The 13,631-nt window shown below is 40.6% G+C and overlaps 1 protein-coding gene across 1 annotated transcript; it reads right to left on the bottom strand.

Moving 5' to 3' along the window:
* Positions 1-378: 378 nt before the first annotated feature.
* On the bottom strand, positions 379-12,471 carry ppl (periplakin). The gene is made up of 22 exons (XM_061302947.1): positions 12,226-12,471; positions 8,682-8,784; positions 8,438-8,592; positions 8,247-8,367; positions 7,750-7,875; positions 7,476-7,517; positions 7,167-7,328; positions 6,877-6,984; positions 6,522-6,617; positions 6,318-6,440; positions 6,102-6,248; positions 5,627-5,778; positions 5,467-5,567; positions 5,084-5,241; positions 4,809-4,987; positions 4,582-4,720; positions 4,289-4,482; positions 4,060-4,210; positions 3,905-3,988; positions 3,718-3,834; positions 3,520-3,612; positions 379-3,434 (listed from the first exon to the last, which is right to left on the bottom strand). Exons 1-22 carry the CDS (start codon positions 12,273-12,275, stop codon positions 765-767), a joined length of 5,271 nt encoding a protein of 1,756 aa, XP_061158931.1. The 5' UTR covers positions 12,276-12,471; the 3' UTR covers positions 379-764.
* Between the last annotated feature and the right edge of the window lie 1,160 nt (positions 12,472-13,631).

Here is a 13,631-nt window from a genome sequence, read left to right as displayed (position 1 = left end):
ATTCATTAAAGAATCACTTTGGGTAATTGTACATTTATCAAGATTTACAGTGGCTTCTTTGAATAGGTGTTAATGCCAAGCAGGGCTACTTAGCATGGATAAATACTAAACAGTATAGGTTCAAGTACCGATCCCTGCGGGACACCACATGTAACATTAAATTCAGAAGTCATGTTGCCATGGAGAGGGCTGACTCTGAAAAAGCAACGCGCGTTTCAAAGCCATCTAATAATATGTTGTGATGGACAGTGTCAAAGGCAGCACCAAGATTGAGTAATAATAAAGTATTTGAGTATAAACTAGTGGTAATAAGTGTATCAAGAATGTCATGAATAAAAAGACGCAAGGTTTTGATCAATAATTACACACAAGAATCACTTGTCCTTTTAACTTGACTTTTATTTAGGCATAGAATACATTTAATTCCCTGGGAAAATCCCCCAAATCATCAAAACATTCCAGTCTCCTAAAAAAAACCGTTGCATACCCTTGTACCCAGTGTAGTAAAATAAAGCTCAGCAAAGGGCATTCTTCAGAAACCGTATTTAATGGCAATTTAATTTGGTTATAACAGCCTTTTTATACCATAAAGAGGAGAATGAATAAGCAAATAAGTACAGAGTGCATTTTGTAATAAAGGAAGTGGGGGGGGGGGTTGCCAGTTCACCAAAAAAAGCTAAATCAGAAGCTAGTAAAAGGCAAACATATTTTAAAAAAGATCAAATTTTTGTTGCATGAAACCAAACATGCTCCTGTCGATTCATTTACTTGTTCTTCCCCGACACCAATACACCAAACTCCTGGATAGTTAGTTGTTTGTTCATGTACTGCTGAAGCTGATGATTTGTGATGTGGCCAAGACTCAAAGCATCGTCGATGGAGAATTTTTTCCCTGATTTCCTATCATGGAGTACAGATGATTCTCCTTTAGGACCCTTGACTGTGATCTCCTCCCAATCACACTCCTGGCTTTGCAGGTTGACAAACATCTTCCAGTCGATCAGCCCCAGCTTAAAGGCTTCCTCTGGTCTCATTTCTTTACCTGTGTCTGGGTCAATAACAACGATGGACCTTCTCAAATGGCTTTCTCTCTGTTCTCTCTTCATCCTAACAGCTGATAGACTCTTTTGTAGCCTCTCTATCTCCTCATCTTTTTTCATGGTGACGCCTCTGAGCTCTGCAAGTTCTCTCTGTAGTGAGTCAAGCCTTAACTCCAGGTTCTTTCCATCGTCTCTCGGTGACGACTCGGTTATACGCTGAGTCTCTTTGCTGGTGATCTCAATCTCAGAACGAAGCTTGCGAATTTCATTCTGCAATCTTTGGTTTTCCTGCAGCAGGCGACTACTTTCATCTCGGACATAGTCCAGCTCCTTACTTGACTTGGTGTTGGAAAATTCGATCTCAGTCATCCTGGAAGTGACAGTTAACAACTCTTGGTCGAGGTCTCTCTTTCTTCTTTTCTCCTCCTCCAGAGTCCTCTTGAGGTTCTCAATTTCATGCTCAGCCTCCGGATCCTTCTCAACCTGAACCTTCTCCGTGCGAACAATTCTTTCTTTCACGTCCATCTTCTCCAAGGTAACCTGCTGCTGGATCAACGCATTCAGCTCTTTCTCAAGCAAGACACGTTTATGCCTCTCTTCATCCAGCTGAAGTTTGAGAATAGAATGTTCCTTCTCTTGTTGAGGATCTTGCTGCAGGACTACCTTTTGCTTGACAGTCACCTTCTCGCGATTTTCTTTGTCTCGCATCTCCAGCTCAGTAAGTCTGACCCGAAGTCTCTGGATCTCCAATTCGGCGTCACGTCTTGCCCTACGCTCGCGCTCAAGTTCCTCCAACTGCATTTCCAAGTCGGCCTTCAGTCTCTGCAGTTGATAGAGCTCGGCTTTCAGAGTATCCTTCTGTCTCTGCTCATTGTTAATGTTTTGTGAGAAGGTTTCACACTCTGAACGGAGCATAGGGTCCTCTTCCATCTTGACCACTTCCTGCTGAACAAACTTCTCACGCACCTGAGAAAGATCTATTTTCCTTAGTCTGATCTTTTCCTCTTGGGATGACCTTTCTCTCTCAAGTTCGAGACGTTTCGACTGTTCTTCAGCCAGTCTTCTTTTAAGGATTTCAACTTCTTCCTTAGTTTTTGGGTCCTCTCTGTACTGCAGCACTTCATTGACAACCTCTTTAGTCTGCACTTGAGGTTTCATTTCTTTCCATCGTTGAATTTCATCATTAAGTTGGCGGATCTCCATCTCAGATTTCTCAGTCTGGTGAGTTTTGTCGACAATTTCATTCCGAAGTCTCTCAAGTTCTCTTTCAGTCTGTGGATCGGTCTTGTACTTGATGACCTCTTTGATGATCTCCTTGACCTCCACTAGAGGTCCCCTGTTCTTAAGCATGGTCAGCTCATCCTGCAAAGATCTAAACTGCATCTCTGCATCTTTATAGCGCCTCTGTTGCTCGACAAGTTCAAGTCTGAGATTGGCTACCTCGTTCTCGGCCTTGGGGTCAGGACGGACAATTTCCCGCATCTTCTCTTGGATCACAACCTTTGACTTCTCCTCCTCCAGACTAGCAATCTTTCTTTGAAGGTCCGTTTTTTCTCGCTGGGATGATCTCCGCTTGGCCTTCTCATCTTCATACTGCCTCCTAAGGTTTTCCACCTCCCTTTCGAGGACAACGTCCTTCTCTACTTTAAGGACCTCCTTAATGGAAATCTTCTCCTCAGCCATTGCTTTCTCTTTCTCCAGCCGACGGAGTTTCTCCTGAAGAAATTTCAATTCATCCTCCAATTGCTTCCTTCCGTCAGTTTCTTTTTGTCTCCTGCTCAAGAGAAGTCTGTATTCGGTTTCAAGTTGGGGGTCATTTTGAACTTTTATTACTTCTTCTTCTTTAATAACTTCTTGCTCCTTATTCTTTTCTTCGGCCAGGATGGTCACCTGCTTTTTGATCTGAATAATCTCATTGTCTTTGAGCAACTTCTGCCTTCTGAGCTCTTCCAACTCTTCCCGAAGCTGGCGCATCTCCTCTTCCTGACCACGATCTCTTTCGATCCTGAGAACCTCTTTCACCATGTATTGCTGTGCTCCTTCCTTGACCTCGGTCTCAACACCACGCAGCTTCAATTTTAGGACCTCAAAATCATTCTCCAGAACATGTGTAATCCGACGTTCCTCTGAAAGCTTCTGCTGAACCTTATACACTTCCTCATCTAGCTGAGGATCAGGAACTTTTTTGATTAGCTCCTTCTTGACGATAGTATCCTGAGGCTTCTGTCCTTCCAAGACATATATGTCAGTCTGGATTATCTCAATTTCTTTCTCTAACTGCTCTCTCCTCTGGATCTCATCTTGCAACTGCTTCTTAATTCTCCAAAGCTCCCCTCCGGCAGCGGCATTAACTGATTGGACATTTGTAGACTGGATCAGCGGGATATCTGGTTGCTAAAGAAGAGAGTGAACAGTCATGTTTGAACCACGCTAATAATGTTTCCGATCGTACTTTCTGTTTATTGTCATGTCGTTTTACCTGGCTGAGAAGGCTATGGGCGAACTCCAGGTTACGGAGTCTTTGCTTGTTCACAGAGTTGACCTCAGTATATTTGGCCTCAACAGCACCTTCCTGCAAAAGAGAGAAATAAAATGACGTCGGAACTGCAATACTTCAGCACCCTGGTTGGAAATCGCCGTTGAATAAACTAAGACAAACGACGGAAACGTGCCGCACCTCTGCTTTGACTATCAGTGAAGGAGATTCCATTCGGCTCCGCTTGTATGTCTGAGGTACAAGTCCATCATCGAGGTCGAGTATGGATCTGAACTTCCCAGTTTCTGTCTCATAGTCCTACAAAGATCCATCGGTAAGATTCAAACCATCAACTTATTGCATATGATGTGTGGAAAAGTTTTCTTACTTTGATAGCTTGCTGGTAAAGTCGGCTATTTTTGGAAAGATTGTTCATGTCGGATTCTTTCCTTGCGATATCTGAGAGCAAATTCTGAAGACAAGAGAGTAGAACAGTAAGTCTAGGAGAACTTTTTGTCAGATTCAACTGCAAATTGTCCTCACCCTCTGATTCTTCAGTTTGACGTCCAGTTGCTTTAAGTCATCGGTTTCAGACGGCTCGTAGTTTGGAATACGAGCAAGCCAGCTGTTCATGTTGTTATAATCGTTGCGATAATTATTGTTGGACATCTTAGCCCTCTGCAAACATTGAGACCTGTGACACGAGAGCAATCAAATGTACGGGTTAGTCGCTTGAATTTCTGGATTGACTTTGTCGTCGGGGCCCTCTGACCTGATGTCGACCTGATTGTTCAGGATGTTGAAGCGCTTGTTTAGCTTCTGGACATCAGCTTCCTGTCTCTCAATGTCAGGGCAATGCTCTTGGAATTTTATGGCCATTTGGTCAGCGCTGCTTTTGGCCAAACGCAGGTTCTGCTCAGTCTCATTGACCACCGCTCTCTTGGATCTTAGATCTGAGGCAATATCCTGAGAGAGAGAAAAAAATATTTCCTGTACTTGGCCCATTCTTTTCAAATATGACACAAGTCATATGTCTCTCGTAGAACGATAGAAGATTAATCTTACGGCAAGCTCGCGCTGGGTTTTCTCCAATGACGACAAATCGGGAGGAGCCACCTCCTCCCTGGCCAACCTGTTCTCGTAACTGGACAGTACAGCCTTTCCATTTTGAAGTGAAGACTCCAGCTGGTTAGAATTCTTCATTCTAAAGAAAATCAGGATTTAAACGGTTAGTTTAGTGAAAGTAGGAGGCGAGATAGTGAGAGATGATTACTGTCAATCATTGATCATACTTTTCCTGAGACAACTGAAGAAGCTGCTCTAAGTCGTTGTACTTCTTGTTGACATCATCCGATTTACTGTGAAGGTAAGGAGCGCTGGGACATTTTGAGTTTGAGACCAAAAAGTTCTTTGCTTCTTGCACTTTGGAGGTCTTTTCTGGTTCGATTCTATGAACTGCAATGTCAATATCCTGGAGGAAAATATTTGTGGTTTTAACCAGTATGAATCCTAAATGATTTTCTTTTCGATGTCGAATGGCTCACAACGATTACGGGTTTATAATTACCCTCAAATCCTGCAGGCGGTCACTGCTATCCTGAAGCGGCTTCTTCAGATCCAGCGGTGGGCGCATTCGAGATTGAAGAGCTCTCTCTTGTGTGTCCAGGTCTCGGGCCACTTTATCTAGCCCAGCCATCATTTGGCGACACTGTTGCTCCTGTTTGTCTGATGGCACAAAATGATTTATGATTATATATTTGGAGAAATGCTGTGAGCTGAAGGGTATTTATTAGGCTGATCAGTTTTCAAAAAATTCCAGTCATGGCCCGGGTTAACAATGACCACCACAGAGAGGCTGAGGATCGGAGACAAGACTAGATAATGTGATATCATGCAAAGTTGGAGGTGGCAAGGGACAAAAACAGAAGCAGAATGATGTGTTAGCTTTACCTGCACCGCCACTGGATTTTTTCAGCTCATCAAAGCGCTTCAGCAGTGCTGCCTTGCTGTCTCCCAGTTTGTGCTTGAGAGAATTCTGCTGTCCAGCCAAGCTGTTAAACCGCAATGGTTATAGGATGTATTATGAATTTGTAAAATTATACCGACTCACTTGTCAACGAGGGATACAGCGTCGGGATCTGTGGGGGGAATAATGAAACAGATGGCTGGAGCAGACAATTTTTGTCCAGCTGCGTCTTTCACGTCCCACTTGGGTCCATTGTTGCGAAGTAGAGTGTATCGGTTTCCACGCACAATTTGCCCCTGCACCATCCCAAAAAAAAGTACATAATGCAATTTAAAGCATCTCTAAAAATCAACAATTGATAAAAAAAATCACATAGGACAAAAAATCTCTAAATACTAAAAAATAAAAATACTCAAGATATTTTTGCTATTTTGTACCAATTAAATTTCGAGAGAATAATGACAAAAAAAAAAGCTAAATAATATACAACCAAGAGGTATAAATATATTTATCTCCGGGAAAACCTGTTAATAATAATCAACTGAATTTTCAGCCGCATCTTTACAAAAGAAGAAAAAAAAAAAAGCTAGGTAGGCCTTCAAAAAAACGATGTCAGTACCTCATCCGTGTCGAAATCGCATAGAGATTCAACGGGGAGAAGCTTCTGCGAATTCTCCCGTCTGTACTTCAGAGGCAAAACTTGCTGGCCACGTTTCTGAAGAGCCTTGACTCGTTCATCAAAATGGTCCATGGCTTTGGATTGGTCCTATCGAGCCAAACAAATGTTCAGTTTCGATAACAGTAACAACTGAGCAGTCTTACAAGAAAAGCTTACATCCAGCTCTCTGATCAGAGCTTCCATCTGGTACACATCCTTGAACTCAGGGTTGTATTTTTGTTTGACCTCCGTGTCCAGTCGCTTTAACAGGTCCTGGGTGTCACGTGCCTCCTTGTGAAACTGATCACATACACACACGTGTTCTATTATCCGTGCATATGCAACCTGCTGTGAAGTTCTTCGATGTTCTCAGTGTCTAACCTTGTGATACTCATCCATGTGTTTCAGGTGATTTTCCTCACAGATGAGCAGATTGAGGTACTCCTTCCAGTCAGCATGCACAGCCTCTGTATGAGCCTTGGGAAAGAGTGTATGAATTATTTTATTTTTTTTGCACATAGGTACTTTTAGTGAGATATATTTTTAACTTTAGAAAATCATTATTTTACATTTCATAACTAATACAAAATATTGTATTAATGTGGATGTCATGTTTTTATTATTATTGCCTCAAAGCCAATGAGGCATGTTTATTCTGTTTTTAACTTTAGTTATCAATTTTTTATTCATCTACCAAAAAAAGAACTACAAAGTAATTATGTTTACTGAATGGTACCTCAATAACATTTGCCCCTGGATGCTTTGATGCAATCAACTTTTCTCCATCTTCATTGAGCTTGGTGATTGTCCCCTCCTTGGACTCCAGACATTTGCTGATGAAGTTCTGCAAGGACAAAGGAGATGGGGACTTTATTAAACAGACTTTGAGTCATACGCTGGAGGGCGGATGGATGGATAGTTTTAGAGAATTTTGCTAAATTCCAGCGATCCAGGACAGGAAACCATACTGAATTGTCACAAATATTATGATTTATTTTTAAATGATGTTTTCAGTATGTACAGTACCTCATACTGTCTCTGGCGGGCAGGATAGTCGAGGTTGGCGTCACTCCAGTCATAGTTGATTCTCTCATCAGCCTGCTGGTCCATCCAGTAAAGCTCGTTGGTGCAGCGTTGCATGTAGTCACGGAGGCTCAGTAGGTGGCGCTGGCGATCACTGGAAAGGGCCTAGGGCAGGGAAACATTTGTTTTTTCTTGGGGAAGATGATGGGCTACCTTGAACTCAAATCATGGTATAGTGATTATATTTATTGTGATGATCATGTGACAGGTTATGCAGGGGATTGTTGCAGGGTAGTGTGTGACTTTACTTACCAGCAATTTGTTGTACTTCATCTGGAGGCCACTGACATATTCCTGTAGGCATACAGACAAAACCTTCAATTAAAATGTTTTTCTTCCACATCATTTACTCATAATCTGTTTCAAAACAAATTCAATGTCCCCTAAGCAATTATAAATTGACCACCCGACCATTGGTAATGTTTTTTTTTTTTTTATTACTTGCATGTTTTTTTATGATACACAGTTCAAAAAAGTGAAAATATTGAGAGAGCCTGGACCCCAACAGCCCCCCCTCTCTTTGTACCTTGTCACCACCAGCAGAAATGTGAGGAGCCAAAGCTTCCACCTCACTATGAAAGATGTTGTGTTCCTCCACGTCATTCTCCACAGATGGTAGGTCCTGGCCAAAGCCCTTGTTGCTCAGCATGTCCTAGGAAAGCAGATACGTTTAAGGAAACACCTTACTGATTCCGAGAGATGATACCGATTGTATTATTTTGTTTTTGCAGTTTTTCCAGAAGGATGCCTTGTAATGTGTGATCATTATTCACTTTGCTTCCAGGAGCTAATTTTGATTTTTCTAATGCAGTTGCAGAAATATCAATGAATAAAAATTATATAATTAATAAAAGAAAATTAGATATATCATAAATGATAGGATACCATGTATATATATCTACCAAGTACATAAATATACTTTTTTTTTTTTAACTGCTTAGCTGCTGATTTAGTTTTTTTCCATTTTTTTTAATTGCTCAGCTGCTTGGTTGTGACCACGTCATCATATATCTGACATTCTACCAGTTTCTCATCCATCATGTTGCCCCAGTTGATGGTGGGCACTCCCTCCGTGCGCAGGAGTTGGTAGATACGCTCGTGGTCATCTCTCAGCTTGTTCACTCTCTCCCGCAGCTGCCTCATGCTGTGTGCACACAAACGTAAGTTGTCATTTAGGATCAAATCAAATGAAGAAGGTACCGACTGTTTCTTACTCTTGTTCTATCATCTCTGCCTGAGGATGCCGAAGGCGCTTGGCATTGACAGCATCATCATCCAGGCCGACGAGCAGCTCCAGAGAATTGAGGAGTCGCTTGTTGGTATCCTCCTGATACAGTGGCTGCTTGCCCTCATTGATCTTACTGACATCCTGCGTGAATGACAAGTAAGTACGTTTATCATTATTAATAAGAATCTCTCTTTTGAAAGACGTCTACCAACTTGTTAAGATTCCCATACCTTGTTGAGGTTCTGCTCCACATCATAGATGTTCTTCTCCACTTTATCAGCATTCCTCTGCAGCTTCTCGATCAGAGTCGTCAATTCTGTCGAGGTAACGCTCCTAAAAGAAAAGGATGACAAACATCACCATTATAAAAAAAAAAAAAAACACTATTATGCAGTTCTTTTAACTTTAGTAGAGCATTCAATGATCTAATAAAATGTCTAAAGCATGTAGCTGGAAATTGTGCACAATTCGCCCTAACACTGATTTAAAATAATAAATAAAACTAATAATGCACAGCTTTGACAATGTCAGGAAATAACTTGTCAGGAAAATGTTTATTGTCAAGATTGTTCAAGTGGTGTAAACTTGAAAGTTGCCTGGGTACTAAATTGCAATTTTAATGTATGTTTGTATAAATTTAGTTTTGGAATTTGCTTTGGTGAGCCTCTTAAAAATGGCATAAACTAATAATAACACCACATACGGCAACCTCTACTGAATTAAAGGCCGCAGTGAGTGAGTGGAGTGCTGCGTGGACTTTTGCACACATTACAATCGGAGGAGTCAGAGTGATAGCACAAGGTGTGTCTGCTCAGAGATAGGAAGGAACGAAAAACAAGTTTGGCCAGTTTTCTGTCAAGGGTTGCGTTGTCTTCATCTTCACTTTAAAAAGAAAAAATGTAAAGAAACCGGAAAACACACTAACATTTGATGCAACTTTTGAGCTCACTGTGATTATTTTCAATTGGCTCACCTTATAGCACATACTATGAGACTCTCTGACTAAAAGGTTGTGAGTCAGCCACTTGGTATGAACGTCCCAGAGGACAGACAGAGACTTGAGTAGAAAACTCGATACACCTAATTCGATTTAATTTTGTATTGAAGTATATTCCTGCCTTTAAAACGGAGTTCATGTGAAGCCCTAACATTTCCCATTTAAACACAAACATAGGTTAGTTTACTCAAACCTGAGTTGGAATTAATTAAAAAGAAAAAAATCATCGCAGATGGAAATCAGAGCCTTAGGTTTGGTTTTGCATTTTATTATACTAACAAGTGAACGGTGTGTGTATTTGAGAGGTCATGTCTATGTCATTTTAAAACACTAGCTGTCATTCATCATCTCATGCACGCAACATAACCCCACCCACAGCATTAAATAAGCCTTACATAACTTGCACAGTAACTTTAATTCCACTTTTTTTTCCCTATATGAAACAAATTGAGAACAAGTTTGGACTGGCTCGTGGCTTAACGTCTGACAATTTAACAGCGGCTGTTCTTTTCAAACCAAAAACACCACTCCAGCTGTTTTATCTCCTTTGTACACAAACCCACAATTTCAAACTTAATATTCACAGTGACATTCTTAACCAACAGGTCCTTGTGCAAGCCAACATGTGACTTCACTCCGTTTGCGTGACTTTATTTTTTACATGCATGCAACACAAGAAAGATCAAATGAAATGAATATGCTTTCGAATGACAAACAGGAGGGTTGTGTTGGAACATTTGAAGGACATGTCATGTTTTTCCCTGCATGTTTCTTCTGTAAACATGCTGTCAAATGTTTCCTTGGTTGCTCACTTGAACTAATTCAAAACTGGGAGGTTCCTGGCGAAAAAAGCACGAGGATCACAATACAAAGGTTTCCACGAAGGGGCTAATTGGGAACAGAAGGCTCCAATAGACCTACTAAAGTCATAGTGGGTGTGGTTGTTGCTGTGGTCATTTGTTGTGATGGTCTTTCAACATCTCCGTGTGCACGTATGGAGAGACATCACACCTTAACTGTAGTTACATTTGCCAAAATTATATCACAATGTTCCGTTAATAAATATTTGCAACAGGTCTAATATAAACTGTTGGAGACCTTTGTCATTGTTTATCTTTTAATCGCACACTGTTCCGCAACCAGATAAAAAATAAATAAAAGCAGCTATAACAGACCCAAGTGGGTGGAGTTGCATCACAGAAATTCCACTGTCATTGGGAGTGACAGCTAGCCAATAGAGGGCGCTAGGGCGCTGCCCCTCTACTCAAAGAAACCAATAAAGGGTCACTATCATTATAGGCACATATATGACTGTATATTACCTTTATACATATACCTGGAATTACCAAAATTATAGTGACTAACATCTAATCATAACTTTATTATTTTGCAGATCAGTTTGCTATCATTGATTGCTACAGCTCACTCTGATATTACCTGGGTGACTTTGTATGGTGTATTGTTATCCCTACTGTTGACTGAAAAGTCATATAGACATTATATTTGGTTTATTTGATCTGTATACAAATATACACATACATACACACAGACAACACAACTATGGGTTGTATAAAAATATTTGGTTTGGTGGAGTTTGCTTTTTCCTCCCACATTCCAAATACATGCATGTTACGTGAATTGAATTCTCTAAATTGTCTTTAGCTGTGATTTTGAGTATGAGTGGTTGTTTGTCTAAGTATGCCTTGTGATTGGCTGCTAACCGGTTCAGGGTGTACCCTGCGTACTGGCCAAAGACTGCTGGGATAAGCTCCGACACACCTGTGACGCCAAAGTGGTTTGGATAATGGATGGATGAGTTATAATAGGTTTTTAATGAATATTATATATCACTATACTGTACAGTATCCACACAGTTTTCGTGTGCATACAGTACAAACTTATATAGTGTGCAATATATAAGTGCTGTCAATATAATTGCACATCTGGCCATAATAAATGATAATTGAATTTATCTATTTTTGAAGCTTGTAATAGATATTGAAAAAAATCATGGAATTAATATAAACCTTTTTTCTTTATTTACTCCAACACTCAAATTGATTTAGAATTTTTCATTGGAAAAAAAAGATATATAAATATGTGTGAAAATTTCCATTTTCTTTGCATTTCAGTCTGGTGAACTACTCTGACAACATATTACACTTAATTCTGTTTTTCAAAAATGTTATTGTAGGGGCCCTCCAACACTCCCTCAACCTGCCGAATGACATGGACCATGCTGCTCTACTTATAAAGACAAAAAAAAGGGGGAATAAATCATATTAACAGCTTCGCAAAGTCAGTCAAAATGTCACCAAGGCTTTGTGCAAAAAAAAAAAAAAAACTACAGTATTTTGGGGATGAGGGCTGCAAGTAATTCATTTTCATCAAAGGGACAGCTGAATACCGATCAAACCAGAACAAAACCTACAACTTTACAACAGTGCCACACCCTCACTTGAAAAGAGCACAAGTCATGCAAACTAATGGCCTGGTATTTAACACTAAAACACACGTCTATGAAGTGATAATATTGTTAATACTGTGCAAAATGTGCACACCTGCATGTAAAACTAAAGATATGTGGTTGAACTACACGTAATGCTAAAAACTTACAAATGAAATTGCTACAGTACTTGGCATTTTGAAGCTTTATTAAATCGGACATTTTTTTTTGCGTGACATAACATGACTGCACGGCGTAGTTACTTTCAATGCAAGATACTGTCATAACGAAGTAATGCACACACTAACTCCAAATGTAAAAAGCAACTTACGTTTGCTTGACGGGTGTAACGATCGAGCTTTTGCTTTTGCTTTTCTTCATTGTGACAGGTGACCTGTCAGCGACTTCCAATCAAACACCAATGGCAGCAAGTCAGCCCAACTTGTGATGTCGTCGATACACCGCACCGAGTGTCAGCTGTGTCCACACACTATGTCGACGCGTCCCTCCCACACTAGCCCGACCAGCTCCAACTGCGCTCATTACCCGGAGAAGCCACTTTTTGACTTGACTTTTGTCGCTCCACACCTGTCTCGTTGCCACCCAGCCGCGAACAGGGCGGGGCTACATTCAGGTATTCAAAGCCGAAGGCGCGCGCACGCACGCGTGCACGCGCGGAGCGTGCACTGTATTGCACTGGTTAAACTGGTTCAACTTGACATTATCTTTCGGTATGCACGTATGAGTTGAGTACTAAGACACGAGGGCGTTCTCCGTAAAGAATGTGACTGACACAAATGTTACTACAGAATTACATTGGCTTTTAAAGAAGACGTCAACAACAACAAAATTCTGCGTAATAAGTTCTGTGCAGCCCAACTGGTCCAAACACAGTGTTTGGAATAATGTTTCTTTTGTGGAATATGAATTAAACAGGCAAAACTCACTTTATTTTATTCATCTCAGGGGGCGGCCATTTTGGCACTTGCTGTCGACTGAAAATGACGTCACACTTGCTAGCTCTCGGGTCACAACCAATAACGATCAACACATTTTTTGAAGGTGACAATTAAAGAATCCTTGTTAACCCAATTACAGCGCATTCCAGGGTAGATAATAAATGAGGGGGGGGGGGGGGGGCACTGATGAAACTGATCAATAAAGGGTACAGTCCATAATTGGCTTAAACATTAACAGCAAGCCGAGCCTTCCACGTAAACATAACTGCAGGCTTAAATTACCAAGTAAGGTTGGAGGTGTCGACTGCAAAGTCTTAAAACTTTTTTTTATGAATTTAAGTATTTTTGTAGTTTTGTTTTTCCAACTATTTTTTTTAACCACTGTTTTTATCTGGGATTGTTAGGAAATGATAATTGTTTTCATAAATCTTTTGAAATCCTTGAATTAATTTTTCATTTTTACAGTTACACATTTGGATACTTAAACACAGGGTCAATAGATATCACATAGCTCATGGCAACACTCAAATTGATTGAAAATAGCTTTTCTCACAAAAAAAACAAAACAAATAAATACTTTTTATTTGTATAAGGGAGAGAACAAGAGCATTTGAGGGGGAGGACTTGTTTCACCAAAAAGGACAATTTTGACTTAGATGACTGCATATTTTGCAGGTTCTCACAGAGCTCCCTAGTATAGCTGACACACTTGACTCGTGGGTCGTTTTTGCGTGGAATGCTACTCATGTAGGTGTGGCAGGTGGATGCAGTAGCAGAA

This window comes from Syngnathus typhle, linkage group LG17 (assembly GCF_033458585.1).
Source record: "Syngnathus typhle isolate RoL2023-S1 ecotype Sweden linkage group LG17, RoL_Styp_1.0, whole genome shotgun sequence".
Lineage (NCBI taxonomy): Eukaryota > Metazoa > Chordata > Actinopteri > Syngnathiformes > Syngnathidae > Syngnathus > Syngnathus typhle.
The sequence above is the reverse complement of the archived record's forward strand: the minus strand, read 5'-3'. Positions and strand labels throughout refer to the sequence as shown.

Excerpts from the sequence above, each read along its gene's own strand:
- ppl (XM_061302947.1), bottom strand. The coding sequence starts at position 12,275 with ATGAAGAAAAGCAAAAGCAAAAGCTCGATCGTTACACCCGTCAAGCAA. Across the intron at positions 8,593-8,681 it reads TGGAGCAGAACCTCAACAAG|GATGTCAGTAAGATCAATGA; the intron begins GTATGGGAATCT and ends TCATTCACGCAG. Across the intron at positions 3,835-3,904 it reads TTTACCAGCAAGCTATCAAA|GACTATGAGACAGAAACTGG; the intron begins GTAAGAAAACTT and ends GGATCTTTGTAG.